Genomic DNA, 17,587 nt, shown 5'->3' on the forward strand with positions numbered 1-17,587 from the left:
GCAATGCTCCCTGAAAACAAAATCGGTGTTGCGATGTGTCTCAAGTTTAGGATCATTGCTACTTATTTACGTGTTTATTTTTCGCATTGAGATGTTCGTGTTCCTTCGGCATCATCCTTTTGAATTCTATATACTAGTCTTCAAAACTTGCTATATCTGTCTATAAAGAACAACAGTTTTACGATAAAATACTTCATTGATCACTTGCACATAACAATAACATGAGGCTACATCATTAATCATAACATCAACATTTATCTTCAACAGCGATTTAATTGTTTTCAATCTTATAAAACATTTAAAATCAAATTTTAATCTAGGGAATTCCCTGAATAATCGATAACATCATTCGGAAACACCCAGCTTATTTTACCTCCGTCACAAAAGAGCTCCCCGTCAGCTAAGACTCGTGTAATAAATAAGATTATGTTGCGAAAGGTTTAAGACAGCTTCAATGGCTCAACTGCTCATATGGCAGTTGTATTTTCTGTCTTAAGTTGCTAAGATTCGTCTTAGCTAAGACTGCATAGTGAATAGACTGTCTGTATTTTACTGGTATATGTCCTTGTGTTGCAGAAGCCCTGCAGGAGAAGGCCCTGGAGGAGGACGTCCTCAAGCTGCTGGACCAGTGTCTGCAGCTGCACCTCACAGACCAGGGACTGACCAACATGACACTGCTCACCATCAGCAGTATAGCGGACTCAGGTAGGTGTCGGGGACCTGTTCTCACCTTGAGCCCCACAAGGTGGTATATTCAAAGACGCTACAATGCCACAAGCCTCATGACAGGCTGCCATGATAGAGCTGTAATAATGATGACTACAGCATACATCCAACCTCATGCCGGTGGGGTAGCTTGGTGGTTTAGGCGTTTCCTCGTCACGCTGAAGACCAGGGTTTGATTCCCCACATGGGTACAATGTGTAGAGCCGTTTTGTAGCATCCTCCTCTGTTGACATGTTTTCTGGAATTACTCAGCCTTTTACAATCTTGGTAGACCTGCACTATGACTGTGGAATTTATATTTTTTAGGTATATTTTTTTAATAAAAGCGCACGCAAGTCTAGATCAAACAAACCAAGTCACAGCAGAAGAGGGAAAGGTTCTTTCTAAAAAAATCTTTTTTCATTGACAAAGTGTTAGTCTACAATCTTGGCACTAACTCTGATTCCTCAGTCTGTTAGGAATATATCTCTATTCTTTTTCAGCATTCATAAAAATAGTTACAAACCATGCAGCTAACATCTTGCTTGTTATACTGACATTGATTTCCAATGACGTTTACAGAATATTTCAAAATGTATGACATTATTAAAGTCTATTCTGAGAATCAGATACAATATTACCAGCACTAGACGCATACCACAACACATAAGAAACACAAATACAAAGTTTCACTGTACACCAAGATCAGTTGGTATCTGCCATCTGTCTACCCTCAGCCCAGTGTTGGCTTGTAGACACAGAGTTCAGCAATATAGTGGCAGGATCTACAGTGAGCTATGCTACAACAACACCTAGTAGATACAGCTACCCCAGGTAATGTTGATGTTGGCAGTGAGATGCTACACACACTCAGATAAACATTTGGTGTCACCATACCACAGGGCAGATCTACACTACAGCTTCTCACTCAGGCTTGATAAACATCTCCGCAAGCTAGTAGTAGTAGACAGTGGGTATCGATGTTGGTGGGCAATTGCCTTGGTTATGTGGGTATTGCTGTAATGGTAAAGTGCTGGTTGACTATGATAGTCATTGTCTGTTCTTGTAAATTGTTTCATATTTGGATACCAGCAGTAGAGCATTTTTGGAAATGAGTTATTTCTTGACTGATTGACGTTCTACAAATTGATGAGTTTTCGATGTAGATTCTTACATCGCTATCAAGCTGAAATGAGTTATTTGGGGTAAAAAGTATGGGATGGTGTTCTGTTTTTTGGTTAGTTACTATTAGTCAGTTTTCATAACATGAGACAAGGTCTCCTCTGTTTTAGTTATAAGAACCCTTTGTTTTATAAAACTCAGGGTAGTTGGGAAGCCTAATGTAAAAATATCAGCTCATTGTTTGGGAAGCCTAATGTAAAAATATCAGCTCATTGTTGTGGAAGCCTAATGGTGAAAATATCAGCTCATTGTTTGGGAACCCTAGTGGTGAAAATATCAGCTCATTGTTTGGGAACCCTATTGGTGAAAATATCAGCTCATTGTTTGGGAACCCTATTGGTGAAAATATCAGCTCATTGTTTGGGAACCCTAATGGTAAAAATATCAGCTCATTGTTTGGGAACCCTAAAGGTGAAAATATCAGCTCATTGTTTGGGAACCCTAATGGTGAAAATATCAGCTCATGGTTTGGGAACCCTATTGGTGAAAATATCAGCTCATTGTTTGGGAACCCTAATGGTAAAAATATCAGCTCATTGTTTGGGAACCCTAAAGGTGAAAATATCAGCTCATGGTTTGGGAACCCTATTGGTGAAAATATCAGCTCATTGTTTGGGAAACCTATTGGTGAAAATATCAGCTCATTGTTTGGGAACCCTAAAGGTGAAAATATCAGCTCATGGTTTGGGAACCCTATTGGTGAAAATATCAGCTCATTGTTTGGGAACCCTATTGGTGAAAATATCAGCTCATTGTTTGGGAAACCTAATGGTAAAAATATCAGCTCATTGTTTGGGAACCCTATTGGTGAAAATATCAGCTCATTGTTTGGGAAACCTAATGGGGAAAATATCAGCTCATTGTTTGGGAAACCTAATGGTGAAAATATCAGCTCATTGTTTAGGAACCCTAATGGTGAAAATAGCTGCTCATTGTGCTGAAGACCCTTTTTTCCTTTCTGGAAATAATTTTTGAAGATTGTCCTATGTGTAGGTTTTCATGATGCTTCTGTAAATACGGCTTGGTGCTCATCAAACCCTGCTCCAACTCTGGTTACAGTCTCACTTTATCTCAATAATCTCAAAATAAAAAAACCCTGTCATGACAAACAAGATTACCTCACAAAATATGTGACACAAGTCTCAAGACAAGTCCACAATAACGATATTAGAGAGAGCTTTCAGTATGACTTCTCTATAATGCCCAGGGGCGGCTGGTAGCCTAGTGGTTAAAGCGTTCGCTCGTCACGCTGAAGACCCGGGTTCGATTACTGACATGGGTACAATGTGTGAAGCCCATTTCTGGTGTCCCCCGCCGTGATATTGCTGGAATTTTGCTAAAAGTGGCGTAAAACCATACTCACTCACTCACTCTATAATGCCCACCCACCATATCACCTCCCGCTACCACTCTCACTTTATTTCCATTGCAACATTTTCAATCAGTGGATCTGTAAAGCAAGTAAAAAAAAAAGTTTGGCCTTATTTGAATCTAGTTACAAGCCAAACAGTTGGTTCAACAGTTATGAGGAACAAATGTTCCAAAAGGGTGAGCTACAGGGCCTAATGTTCATTTGTTTCTTAGATGAAGAGTTTAACATCGCCTGGTAATGTTCATGATCTCGAAGCAAGAGAGTTAACTGACCAGTTACAAGGTTGGAATTTCTGGGCTCGATCGTAGCGCCACCTGCGGCTATTACAAGTTACGTCCCTTCCAAGCTCCCTCCTATGGACCAATCAGATTCCACCTCTCGTATCACTTGCATTTGCTTCAAACAAAATGGCGGCGTCCAGTTAAGACGTCTGATCAACAATCAAGATCTATATTGTGATAAAACGAGTCTAACCCTGCGAAATGCATCAAAGCACCTTGATTAAAAACATGAAAAGATTTAGAAAATATCTGTTGACAGTGAGTTGGGGGTGCACATGCTTTGCAAATCCTGCAATTGACCCAAAACTGCATGACAGTTAACGAACCGGATTTTGATTTCGTTGCACGATTTAAATTGGACTATGCATAGACTCGTAAGTCCATCCAAAATGTAACTCCATAATACAAGCCTAGTTCGGCAAGGGTGGAAATTGGACTTTTATAGCCAGTTAACTCACTTGCCTCGGGAAGATGGGTAATGTTATACCATTGGTCCTAGTTTGGACCAAGGTGGTTGAAGACCATTCTTGGTGTCGACATTCATTATAAAGCTGAACTTGCTAAAAGCAGTGTACTTTCTCTCTCTTAAATAATAGTGATTAGGATTCACTTGTGCAGAATCGCACACTTGTTGTTCCTGTTCACTGAGGTATTTACATGTTGATACTGATGGATGTGACTGCAATTAAAACATTTCTTTTTGTTCATATCAGATCACTATTGATCACACTATGATGCTATTCTGGATGACCTGTGGCATATAGAGGATGTATAGTACATAACATCCCTATACTGACCATACTACACACCTAGGTCCACTCTCACAAAGTCATAGTAGCTCTTATTGTAACTCCGTTACTTAAATGTATGTTACAATAATCATCTAGCACTAAGATTGCTTTGTGAACATGGGCCCAGAACCATAATCACAATTCTACTTCTTGTACAACCAGAAAGTTCATCCAGGTCAAGCCATATCACTATTAGTGTCCTTTGTCTCTAATTATAAATACTAGTTGGCCATGGTGGTCCATAGTCTGTGTTGGCGGATTCTAAAATAATGGGGCATGAAATATAATCAGACAGGCAGGGGTAATTAAATATAAACAGACAGGCAGATATGAATGTGACATGTCGGTTATAGTATTGCTACTAATCTTTGAACATCCACAGTGTTTTTAATGGGCCACATTTTTCTGGAATGAAAACAGCAACCACATGGGATATACTAGACTAACATCTAGTCTCTGAAATGAACATATCGTACATAAAAAAAAGTTGTTCAGTTATCTTAATAAAAATATAATAAAAAGGAGCCCTGTGACTCTCTTCATTTTCAGATACTGCAGTGATCTAGACTTGCCAAACATTATAGACTTGCATGGGCTGTATTTGATATATATTTGTATCAGGGTCTGTAAGACAGACTAGGGATAAACCCATGCTGTATCTGAAACCCTTCTGTCCCCTGCAACCATCTACTTTTATGGGCCATTTGTACTGGAGTCAGAGCATCATCAAAGGTTTTCGACCACCAACTATCACTGATGGTTAACTATATCCACCCCTCACATGTAAACTCCAGTGTGTTCCACGTGAACACATTTAGTGTCCATGGCCCCTTTCCACAAAGTGATCGTAGTGCTAAGATGATCGTAACTTCTATACTTCAACATAGACTTACGACAGCCACAGGCTCCACCTGCCTCCATGCATCAGGAGGTGTGCATCTTGGTGGGAGAAATTGGGTTACAACTGCATGGAAGGTTCTGATAAGTAGGGACACTTCATGGACCAAGGACTAGGGTTGATATGGGAGATTGTATCTGCTTGAGGATACATGCTGTCCGTGGTTGATACTTGTAGTGGAGCCGCCGTCATATAGATGGAATATTGCTGAGTGCGGCGTTAAACAGCAAACAAATAAACTTGTAGTGGAGACTGTGTGATGGGGAACAGTGATGGCAGGTTATGAGACACATTACTATTTGTGTGGTGTCCAGTAGGGCTGTTGCGATTCACTCGCGTATTCGGTGAATCGAACCATATCCATTCATGAATTGAATTCGTTATTCGTGGTCACTAGAATCGAATATTCATGAATATGAAGTCATGTGCATTTACATACGCTGACCCTTGAAATATCCATAAGAACATATTATATACATAGATTTCTTCAGTGACAGTATTTTAGTCACTGGTCATTGTCGCATTTGAGCAGACACTAGTACCTGGATAAGTGAAGTATATTAATGTATAATAAATTAATAACTAACAAACCATGTCAAATAATTTATTTTGTTATTGTTTCACTGAATATAATAAATAATACATCAACTGCTGACTTGTTATTATTCGTGAATAAATATTCGTATTCGTTACCCTATATTCATTATACGAATCGTATTCGCCTTATAGTGTATTCGTTGCGGCCCTAGTGTCCAGGCACAGTGTTGCAATGTCACATTCAGACCTGTCATCAGCCATGGAGTTGTTCCTGCAGCTATTGATGAAGATGAGTGTGGATGTGGCTGCGAGGTGACCTGGAGAGTGTAGCAGTATGTGTAATTGATGTAGAGGTCTTTGCGGAATTACCGCTGCAGAGCGTGGGGTTGTTGTCTGTGCCAGGCTTTGATGCCATCAGTGATCATGGAGTATTGCCGTGTTGATGTTGACTCTCTGATAGGATGGTAGAATGTCTGGAATTGTACATTTACTGTAGTTGTAGTTAATTGTAGGCGAGGAGTTCAAGGTAAAGTAGTAGACATGGAAAGTTGGGATGTTTCTTGTCATGCATGTTTCTGTTCACCTTGATTGAATTCCTGGTTGAATTGCATGGTTGACATGCAGTTTCCCGTGTTTGTGGTTAAAGTTTACCCCTGAGAAGATTCCAGTGAAGAATAGGTCCCAAGTCCCCAATGCCAAGAGCCATCAGTAGCATGAGGATTGGTTGGTCACAATGTGTGACCTGGCTTAAAGTAAGTCTACCTACCTGACATGGCCAGGACGGTTGCTCATACAATCAGTCACTACCTTGCTAGACCAGACTTGATTATTTACAACTGTCCATAATCTACCCGGTGACTGATTTGGTGACTGAATATTTACCAAAATCTGGCTGTCCTAGTGTGTCTTCACACTACAAAGGGGTAGGCTGTTTAGCTATCAGCTGCACTCCCTCATTACTGGCTTGCAAGTATGTGTTTGTAATTATCGCTTTCCTGATAGCCCATGACGAGCCACAGTTTCAAAGGGCTAGTCGTGGCCACTTTAGCCCTGCTTGATCTTTCATTCTCAGGGTGTAGATGTCTGTTACTCTAATGTGAAGGCATCACTCACTCACTCACTCACTCACTCACTCACTCACTCACTCACTCACTCACTCACTCACTCACTCACTCACTCACTCACTCACTCACTCACTCACTACTGTGAAGGCATGGGTAGCTGCTCACTGTGTCGACCACTGGTTTGTCTGGCCCGGGCAACAGTGATACATAACTACATTATTGCAGTCTATTGCATACAACACCATGTACCTGTTCACTCTCTCAAACTCAAAACAATTAAACATACTAGAACTTTCTTTTGGATGAAAAATGTTAAAAGACAACAAATTAAGCTTCTTGACAGTACTCACCAATATCTTAATGTAAATATGCATGGCAACACTCCAGGTCCATATAAAACAGTGATGGGGAATGTACGTCACTGACAGTTTGGAAATAATTCATTTCAGTATTTGTGGTTGTAAACCATCATCAGCTAAACACACCAGTCAGTATTACTGGGTGGATAGGAAGGGCAGAGAAAGACTGGCTGAAAGTCAAATAGTTTCATACACTTGTTTGTTTGTTTACCACAAAAGATTGTTTTGTTTACTGCTGCAGCTATCATCGAGTCTGGACTCAGACAATCCAGCAATTGATATGATGAGCATAACTCCCTGCTGGCAGAATATAATGACATTAAGTCATCAAGATCACCAAATCCTGAGCACCAGATTCATTAAGTTTGTTTGTGTGTTTGTTTTGTTGTTTAATGCCACACTCCGCAATATTCCAGCAATGTGTCAGTGGTCTGTAAGAAATCGAGTCTGGACCAGTACAGACAATCCAGTGATTAATATCATGAGCATCGATCCGAGCAATTGGGATACGATGACATGCATCAACCAAGTCAGCGAGTCTGACCACCCAATCCCGTTAGTCGCCTCTTATGACAAGCATAGTCGTCTGCAACGCCAAGCATGGGTTGCTGAAGATCTATTCTAACCCGGATCTTCATGGGTGTATGAGTTGCTGAAGACATATTCTAACCCGGAACTTCATAGGTGTATGAGTTGCTGAGGACCTATTCTAACCCGGATCTTCATGGGTGTATGAGTTGCTGAGGACCTATTCTAACCCGGATCTTAATGGGTGTATGAGTTGCTGAAGACCTATTCTAACCCGGAACTTCATGGGTGTATGAGTTGCCGAGGACCTATTCTAACCTGGAACTTCATGGGTGTATGAGTTGCTGAAGACCTATTCTAACCTGGATCTTCATGGGTGTATGGGTTGCTGAGGACCTATTCTAACCTGGATCTTCATGGGTGTATGAGTTGCTGAAGACCTATTCTAACCCGGATCTTCATGGGTGTATGAGTTGCTGAGGACCTATTCTAACCTGGATCTTCATGGGTGTATGAGTTGCTGAGGACCTATTCTAACCTGGATCTTCATGGGTGTATGAGTTGCTGAGGACCTATTCTAACCTGGATCTTCATGGGTGTATGAGTTGCTGAAGACCTATTCTAACCTGGATCTTCATGGGTGTATGAGTTGCTGAGGACCTATTCTAACCTGGATCTTCATGGATGTATGAGTTGTTGAGGACCTATTCTAACCTGGATCTTCATGGGTGTATGAGTTGCTGAGGACCTATTCTAACCTGGATCTTCATGGGTGTATGAGTTGCTGAGGACCTATTCTAACCCGGATCTTCATGGGTGTATGAGTTGCTGAAGACCTATTCTAACCCGGAACTTCATGGGTGTATGAGTTGCTAAGGACCTATTCTAACCTGGATCTTCATGGATGTATGAGTTGCTGAAGACATATTCTAACCCAGATCTTCATGGGTGTATGAGTTGCTGAGGACCTATTCTAACCCGGATCTTCATGGGTGTATGAGTTGCTGAAGACCTATTCTAACCCGGATCTTCATGGGTGTATGAGTTGCTGAGGACCTATTCTAACCTGGATCTTCATGGGTGTATGAGTTGCTGAAGACCTATTCTAACCTGGAACTTCATGGGCAGATTCATTAAGTTGTCTCTCACAACCAGCTTAGGGTGCTGAGGACTCTTTCTAACCTGGATTCCAATGGGGTGTGTAAAATGTATGTCCAGCACAACAATAAATGACTACCTCTTAGAACGGTGCCGTGTAGACGTACACTGAAACACACCAGAAACAGCCAGGACTCCTCACGCCTTGTCTGTGATGAAGGAAGGACTGACAGACTCAAAAAGCGGACATGGAATGTGTTCTGAAGGTCGATTATAAGAAACCACTGACTACATCATCTTTCTGCCTCAATCTTCCTGCCTCATCTGCTGTGGGAGTTGTTGCAGTTTGGGTTGACTACAAGTTCAGTCCCAAACCATGGAAACAATTTGGCAGCACCTCTAATGGCTGACTCCATGTCGACAAGAACTCTTCATCTGAGGAATGATCGCAAAGCTGTGGCACGTGCAGACCAAGCTGCTGGGATGTTTGTGTGCAGTTAATTTTGTTTACTTCCTACAGCAAGGACGCTGAATTTATCGTGCATATTTATGATGATTGGGTAAACAACTTAAAAAACTATTGTGAACAGGCCATCTATTTACTGCTTACGTTATCTATGTAAACTGTTGTATGCTTCAGCCAAACTCACTGACCTAAGTCAAATTTGCATGACATGGGATGGGAAACTTGTCAAAATTGAATTTACTGTAACTAGTTCATATAATTGACACCCATGAAGATCCGGGGTTTTCAGCAACCCATACTTGCCGTAAAAGGCGACTATGCTTGTCGTAAGAGGCAACTAACGGCATGGGGGGGTAAGGCTCGCTGACTTGGTTGATGCATGTCATCATATCCCAATTGCGTGGATCAATGCTCATGATGTCAATCCCTGAATTGTCTGGACCAGACTTGATTGTTTACAAACCACCGTCATATAGCTGGAATATTGCAGAATGCAGCGTTAAACAACAAACAAACAAATCATAAAACTGACTGACATAATTGTTAAACCAGTGTAACTCTAGTGGCAACTTCCTTGTAACCTGCAAGTCTGATTACATTGTATACTACACTTACATATTCCTGTGTGTAACAAGAAGTCATAGAGGACATTAGTAACTGTAATCTTAATGTCTTCTACTGAAACTCCATAATAACTTGCAAGATATTGACAATTTGAGTGTCGCCCTGTCTTCCAACAGTGTACACAATGAGGGAACAGCTTCTCAAGACAGACCAGGGTAGCGAGCTTCATGATTTTTTTGATGTATTGAAAAAGTCACAACATCAAAAGTAGTCAAATCTCCACTTCATTCACTCGGTCCGTGAGCCAGCAAAGGTTTCTGAGCTGATTTTCTTCACCAAACTGTGTACCTGGGTAAGGTGTAGCCAAAAATCAACTACAATCTTAAATAATTCAATTATTTAGATATAACTTTCCTCATAATCTGTTTCAAGAATATACTGCTCCTCTTTTGAGAGGGACATTTTTAATTATTTCGTTTTTCCTTGATACACAAAACTGATGCTCATAATATGTCAAGTGTATATTTACATATATATGACATAACTGATTATCCCTTCCAACCTTAAGTGGTATACGTTAAACTCCCTGACATAAGTTCGGAGGCTGTATCTGTAGGACTTCATCCCTGTTTTTCTGTCTAGTTGCTGGTACTCTGGCAGACTGGGATGATCGCTTTAATTCAATATACTTGTGATGGATGGAAAAGATTATGGTGTGGGTGGGGAGACTTCTTGCTGTATACTTGTCAGAAATTCCTTTGATTTGGAACCATTAGTATATCCATGTTTATCTTTTGGTAAGAATTATTGTTTATGTACAAGAAGAAAGGGAAATTATTCCTTTATGTCAAGAACGTATCTGATAAACTGTGAGTGTGTGGAAAGGTTAGCACTGAGAAAACAGAATTAGCCTTTACAAGGAAAGGGTGTTATTCTTCCAGGAGAAGTGACACATTCGTATACATAATTATCATAGATAGAGCTGGAATGATTTCATTTGTAAATGGTTTTTGCTTTGGTGAATTGTTGTGCGAAGAGTGACATGATATCTTTTGTTTGGAATACTGTAAATCGTGAAATTAACGCGAGCGTGAATTAAATTTGAAAAATGTGAGTGGTCTTTGCTCGCATTATTAAACATCATATTTATATCAACAATAAGACATTTTGGTTAGCAAAAAAAACCAACTTAAAAACAAACAACTATGAATTCCATATCACTGTTTATTGAGCAGCACTTGTAACAAGTATATAAACAATGTCATTCAAGCACTAATTACATTCTGTGAGTTGTCAGTGCTGGGGCTAAGACAAGAGTTCTACTCACTTATGTGAATACAGCATATACACAAAAAGTATATGTTGTTCTTAGGTAAACACTATGTATTGTTTTAGTGGAAGTACTCTACTCAGCGCTAATAAGCGGTGCTATTTGGTGTGTGATTGGATTAAGGTGAGGATTCTCCTGTATACCTGACAGAAGACATTTTCTTTACATATAGATCCACTGATTATTGAGAGGGTGGGGGGGGGGTCGCATTCATATTCAGTTGCATTTTTGGCTAGGGGTCAGTGGTCGCATTCTTTTGGAGATGCATTAATTTCACGATTTACAGTATTTGTCTTACCGAAGTGCAGCTGATGATACCTTCATGGGTCGACTGAGAGCAAGTATGCCCAAGGTCTTCTTTGCATGGCTGCTGTCAGGGTCAACATGTCATGGCTGTAAAAGGGGTTGTGAGGTTAGAATGTTTTTTGAAGGGATGATGTTATTGTAGGGGGTGATGATCATGTTGGAGTTATGGTTGTGGTTAAAGGGTTTTGTTTTAGAGGTTATCATGGCGTTGATGGAGTTTTGTTGTACATTTGATCTTGTCATCTTTGTCCCCGCCGTGATATTGCTGGATTATTTCTAAAAGCGGCATTAAACCAAACTCAATCACTCACTTGTCATCTTCACGCCAGAAATCTATGATTGTGGGTTCAAATCTTGGTACACCCCGATTATGTTTCTAGGTTTGTCAGCATCATACCCGTGCTCGTGGAATTCACCAAAGTGGTAAACGTCTGAGACCCGCATCCTTTCGAGCTTTCCTCCCACATCAAGCTGACACACCATGATATTACTGGATTACTGTTAAAAGCAGTGTTAAACCCAACTCACTCACTCACTCACTCACTCACTCACTCACTCACTCACTCACTTTTCTCACTCACTCACTCACTCACTCACTCACTCACTCACTCACTCACTCACTCACTCACTCACTCACACTGGTCATCTTTGTCACTTTGCTTTGCTGCCAAAGGCCCTGACTCACCTCCAATCACTGGACAAGTCCTCACTAATCACACATCCTGGAGCACTGGATTTTATCAATCATTGGAACAATCCTCACCAATGAAACCTCCTGGATCATTCCATTTTATCAAACTTTTTAACCAATCCTCAGCATTCAAATTGTGTGCCTCACTCAGTTCTATCAATCATTGGACCATTGCTCTCCACCCAATTCTCTGAAATGTGGTTGCTAGGGAAGTATAGTGAGCCTTGTTTTGCAGTTCCCTGTATACAGAAATACAGAGGTTGACATCCATATGAGGTTAAGTCGCAGTGCCATGGTCACATATTTAATTACCACAAAACTAGGAGTTACACCATCTTCAAATACAGCATGCCAAAAGACTCCTGGAATGTTTCTGGGTTAATTAAGTGTTGTGAGATATATAGGTCAGTCTTCAGTCATCAGTGAAGCTGCCCTCAATTGCTCACCACTACCAGCACAGTGATGGAGTAAGTTGGGTTGGGTTAAACATGGCTTTCATGATAGTACAGTAATGAGGAGGTGTGTCAGCTTCATTTAGGAGGAAAGCCCAAAGTTATGTATGTGGTGCACGTTTACCAGTTTTGTGGAACTCACAGGGCACAAGCCTAGGACTGGCCGACCAAGGATTTGATAAAACTTGCTACCAGCAGATCCTGGCATGGCTGAGGGATGCAACTATGCCCAGTAAATTACAACCAGCATAGAGGACAAATGGTAGAAAAAGCTGCGTGCAATATTATATCACTTGCCTAAGCAGGCATCTAAGATGTGCAAAGCTGTACAGAGCTGTGCAGAGCCGTCAGTTAACGCCCTTGCCTTGGGAAGATTAGTCCTGCACCATGACCGTGGAATATATTTATTTTATTAAAAGAAATAATCTAGAAATGCATACAAAAGCAAGTCTAGCCAGCTCAAGCTAGCTCTTCTGAAATCAGCATAGGGAATTTTTATATATTTTTAGAGTCAAGAAGGATATTGTGTAATATAAGATTTCAGAGACTAAATGTTAGTCTATGGGAAGATGTGCCACATTAGGCATGCCAGAATCCTATAATTGTGGTTTGAATCCAAGATGTGCTGTGACAGATTATAGTATGTCAGAGCCACTCTTGTTTGTGGGTGAGTTTAGTTTTACGCCGCTTTAGGCAATATTCCAACAGTATCACGGAGGGGGACACTAGAAATGGGCTTCACACATTGTACCCATGTTTGGAATCTAAGCCGAGACGAGCGAACGCTTGAACCACTAGGCTACCCGACTGTCCCTCTTGTTTGTGGGTTTCACCAAAGTGGTGAACCTTTAAGACCTCTCTTTTTAACTCTGTACCTCACCTCACCTCAAGACCGCCTCCGTGGTCTAGTGGTAGAGCTTCCGCCCGGAGAGCGGAAGGTCCGGGGTTCGATCCCCAGCCGCGTCATACTAAAAGACGTTAAAAGATGGTACTTGTTATTACCCTGTCTGGCGCTCGGCAGTAAGGGATTAAACAAGGTCTGGTCGGCTCGGAGTCAGTAAACCATGTCTGAGTTTGGTATTCCATGTTAAACTGCTGCATGGTATCTCAGTGAGCTAGCACTATAAATCGGCATCAGTCTGGACTAGTACAAGCAGCCACACAAACACACACACGTACATGCACGTTGCTATACAAGTGCAATAATCTTGGACACAACGTTAAACCCCATTTCACCTCACCTCACCTCACCTCACCTCACCTCACCTCACCTCACCTCACCTCACACAACTAACTACCCCCTATATAAGTGTACATATAGTGAGCTACAGTACCCAGGAGCTACTCTATCACACATTTGATGTTCCAGATAATACTTCTATGACAAGGCTGTAGTATATAAGTAGATTATCCCATGTTGTCCGACCCCAGGGGGACACCTTCACTCCGGAACCCCAGATAGCCAGGGGTTGATCAGCTGCAACCACTGCTGGAACCCCAGATAGCCAGGGGTTTATCAGCTGCAACCACTGCTGGAACCCCAGATAGCCAGGGGTTCATCAGCTGCAACCACTGCTGGAACCCCAGATAGCCAGGGGTTCATCAGCTGCAACCACTGCTGGAACCCCAGATAGCCAGGGGTTTATCAGCTGCAACCACTGCTGGAACCCCAGATAGCCAGGGGTTTATCAGCTGTAACCACTGCTGGAACCCCAGATAGCCAGGGGTTTATCAGCTGCAACCACTGCTGGAACCCCAGATAGCCAGGGGTTTATCAGCTGCAACCACTGCTGGAACCCCAGATAGCCAGGGGTTTATCAGCTGCAACCACTGCTGGAACCCCAGATAGCCAGGGGTTTATCAGCTGCAACCACTGCTGGAACCCCAGATAGCCAGGGGTTGATCAGCTGCAACCACTGCTGGAGCCCCAGATAGCCAGGGGTTGATCAGCTGCAACCACTGCTGGAACCCCAGATAGCCAGGGGTTGATCAGCTGCAACCACTGCTGGAACCCCCGATAGCCAGGGGTTTATCAGCTGCAACCACTGCTGGAACCCCAGAAAGCCAGGGGTTGATCAGCTGCAACCACTGCTGGAACCCCAGATAGCCAGGGGTTTATCAGCTGCAACCACTGCTGGAACCCCAGATAGCCAGGGGTTGATCAGCTGCAACCACTGCTGGAACCCCATATAGCCAGGGGTTGATCAGCTGCAACCACTGCTGGAACCCCAGATAGCCAGGGGTTTATCAGTTGCAACCACTGCTGGAACCCCAGATAGCCAGGGGTTGATCAGCTGCAACCACTGCTGGAACCCCAGATAGCCAGGGGTTTATCAGCTGTAACCACTGCTGGAACCCCAGATAGCCAGGGGTTTATCAGCTGCAACCACTGCTGGAACCCCAGATAGCCAGGGGTTTATCAGTTGCAACCACTGCTGGAACCCCAGATAGCCAGGGGTTGATCAGCTGCAACCACTGCTGGAACCCCAGATAGCCAGGGGTTTATCAGCTGTAACCACTGCTGGAACCCCAGATAGCCAGGGGTTTATCAGCTGTAACCACTGCTGGAACCCCAGATAGCCAGGGGTTGATCAGCTGCAACCACTGCTGGAACCCCATATAGCCAGGGGTTGATCAGCTGCAACCACTGCTGGAACCCCAGATAGCCAGGGGTTCATCAGCTGTAACCACTGCTGGAACCCCAGATAGCCAGGGGTTTATCAGCTGTAACCACTGCTGGAACCCCAGATAGCCAGGGGTTGATCAGCTGCAACCACTGCTGGAACCCCAGATAGCCAGGGGTTGATCAGCTGCAACCACTGCTGGAACCCCAGATAGCCAGGGGTTGATCAGCTGCAACCACTGCTGGAACCCCAGATAGCCAGGGGTTGATCAGCTGCAACCACTGCTGGAACCCCAGATAGCCAGGGGTTGATCAGCTGCAACCACTGCTGGAACCCCAGATAGCCAGGGGTTGATCAGCTGCAACCACTGCTGGAACCCCAGATAGCCAGGGGTTGATCAGCTGCAACCACTGCTCCGATGTAGCTGTGTGTTGATAAGGAACCACACACTGCTATGCTGATTATCATGCAGGACTTACCCACAAATGACTCTGTCTTGGGCTTGTGTTTCTTCTCCTGTGGTTCCTCCGATAGGATGACCTATGGGATTACTCCGTCATGTGTCGTGGGGAGATAAGGAAGCTTCCAGTGACAGTTTACAGTTACGTATGTCAGGTGAAGGGATGGACGGAATGTCTTGATCTTTTTATGAATATTTCATTGGGTAGTTTAAGTGCAAATACAAGTCTTGAATTTTATGAATATTGAATAAGGTTGGGTTCTGTTGTCTGGCGCTTAAGCAATGTGAAGATACTTTATCTCTTTCTACTCTTTTCGAAATATTTCCCCCAAAATATTCCATTTGAGAAAGGACATAGGGGGAGATTATTAATATCATATAATCAATAACTTAATATTATTTCCAGAGATCGAGCATTGGTGACAGTTAAAATATCATAGTTACTTGGCAGATTATATACCTCTCCGCTTATTAAGATTACTTACAAATTATTGGAGGAAGTTGCTCAATATGGCAATGGTGTGTATAATATATGAAAATCAGTAGTCTTAGTCCTTATTATTTTCATGATCATACAGTTTGAGAGACTTTGTAGCTTAATCACGGGAAAATTGAATGCATGTAATGTACATGTCAGTGAGACAGTTGTCATTGCAATACAATTTTATAGAATTTTTCTGATAAATCACAGAAATTTCATGCACGTACTGTTTATACTTCTGTATGGGATTCCAGAGTGAAATAGGTCCTCAGTACATTATGATTATCATAACAGGCTGATGGCTTCGGCCAATTGTGCACAAGCCCATTCAGTGACTGAGTTTGGTTTTACGCCGCTTTTAGCAATATTCCAGCAATATCACGGCGGGGGACACCAGAAATGGGCTTCACACATTGTACCCATGTTGGACACATCCAACTGGTATAACCCAGTAAATCCTGGACACCCTGCTACTGACACATCTAACTCGTATAACCCAGTAAATCCTGGACACCCTGCCACTGACACATCTAACTCGTATAACCAACCCAGTAAATCCTGGACACCCTGCTCCTGACACATCTAACTCGTATAACCCAGTAAATCCTGGACACCCTGCTACTGACACATCTAACTCATATAACCCAGTAAATCCTGGACACCCTGCTACTGACACATATAACTGGTATAACCCAGTAAATCCTGGACACCCTGCTCCTGACACATCTAACTCGTATAACCCAGTGAATCCTGCACACCCTGCTCCTGACACATCTAACTCGTATAACCCAGTAAATCCTGGACACCCTGCTACTGACACATCTAACTGGTATAACCCAGTAAATCCTGGACACCCTGCTCTTGACACATCTAACTCGTATAACCCAGTAAATCCTGGACACCCTGCTTCTGACACATTTAACTCGTATAACCCAGTAAATTCTGGACACCCTGCTCCTGACGCATCTAACTCGTATAACCCAGTAAATCCTGGACACCCTGCTACTGACACATCTTACTCGTATAACCCAGTAAATCCTGGACACCCTGCTACTGACACATCTAACCCTTATAACCCAGTAAATCCTGGACACCCTGCTACTGACACATCTAACTTGTATAACCCAGTAAATCCTGGACACCCTGCTACTGACACATCTAACTCGTATAACCCAGTAAATCCTGGACACCCTGCTACTGACACATTTAACTCGTATAACCCAGTAAATCCTGGACACCCGTTACCGACACATCTAACTCTTATAACCCAGTAAATCCTGGACACCCTGCTGACACATCTAACTCTTATAACCCAGTAAATCCTGGACACCCTGCTCCTGACACATCTAACTCGTATAACCCAGTAAATCCTGGACACCCTGCTACTGACACATCTAA

At 42.6% G+C, this 17,587-nt stretch overlaps 1 protein-coding gene across 2 annotated transcripts in view; it reads left to right on the forward strand.

The window, feature by feature from the left end:
* Positions 1–17,587, forward strand: part of LOC124137783 (rap1 GTPase-GDP dissociation stimulator 1-like) — a 108,587-nt gene that overhangs the window by 68,705 nt on the left and 22,295 nt on the right. For both annotated transcript variants that reach the window (XM_048400959.1, XM_048400960.1), the window contains exon 6: positions 577–705. In XM_048400959.1, the coding sequence (XP_048256916.1) occupies positions 577–705 (129 nt within the window). The remainder of the gene's footprint in view (positions 1–576; positions 706–17,587) is intronic.

Source organism: Haliotis rufescens, unplaced genomic scaffold (assembly GCF_023055435.1).
Source record: "Haliotis rufescens isolate VD_foot unplaced genomic scaffold, xgHalRufe1.0.p SCAF_20, whole genome shotgun sequence".
NCBI classification, from domain to species: Eukaryota; Metazoa; Mollusca; class Gastropoda; order Lepetellida; family Haliotidae; genus Haliotis; species Haliotis rufescens.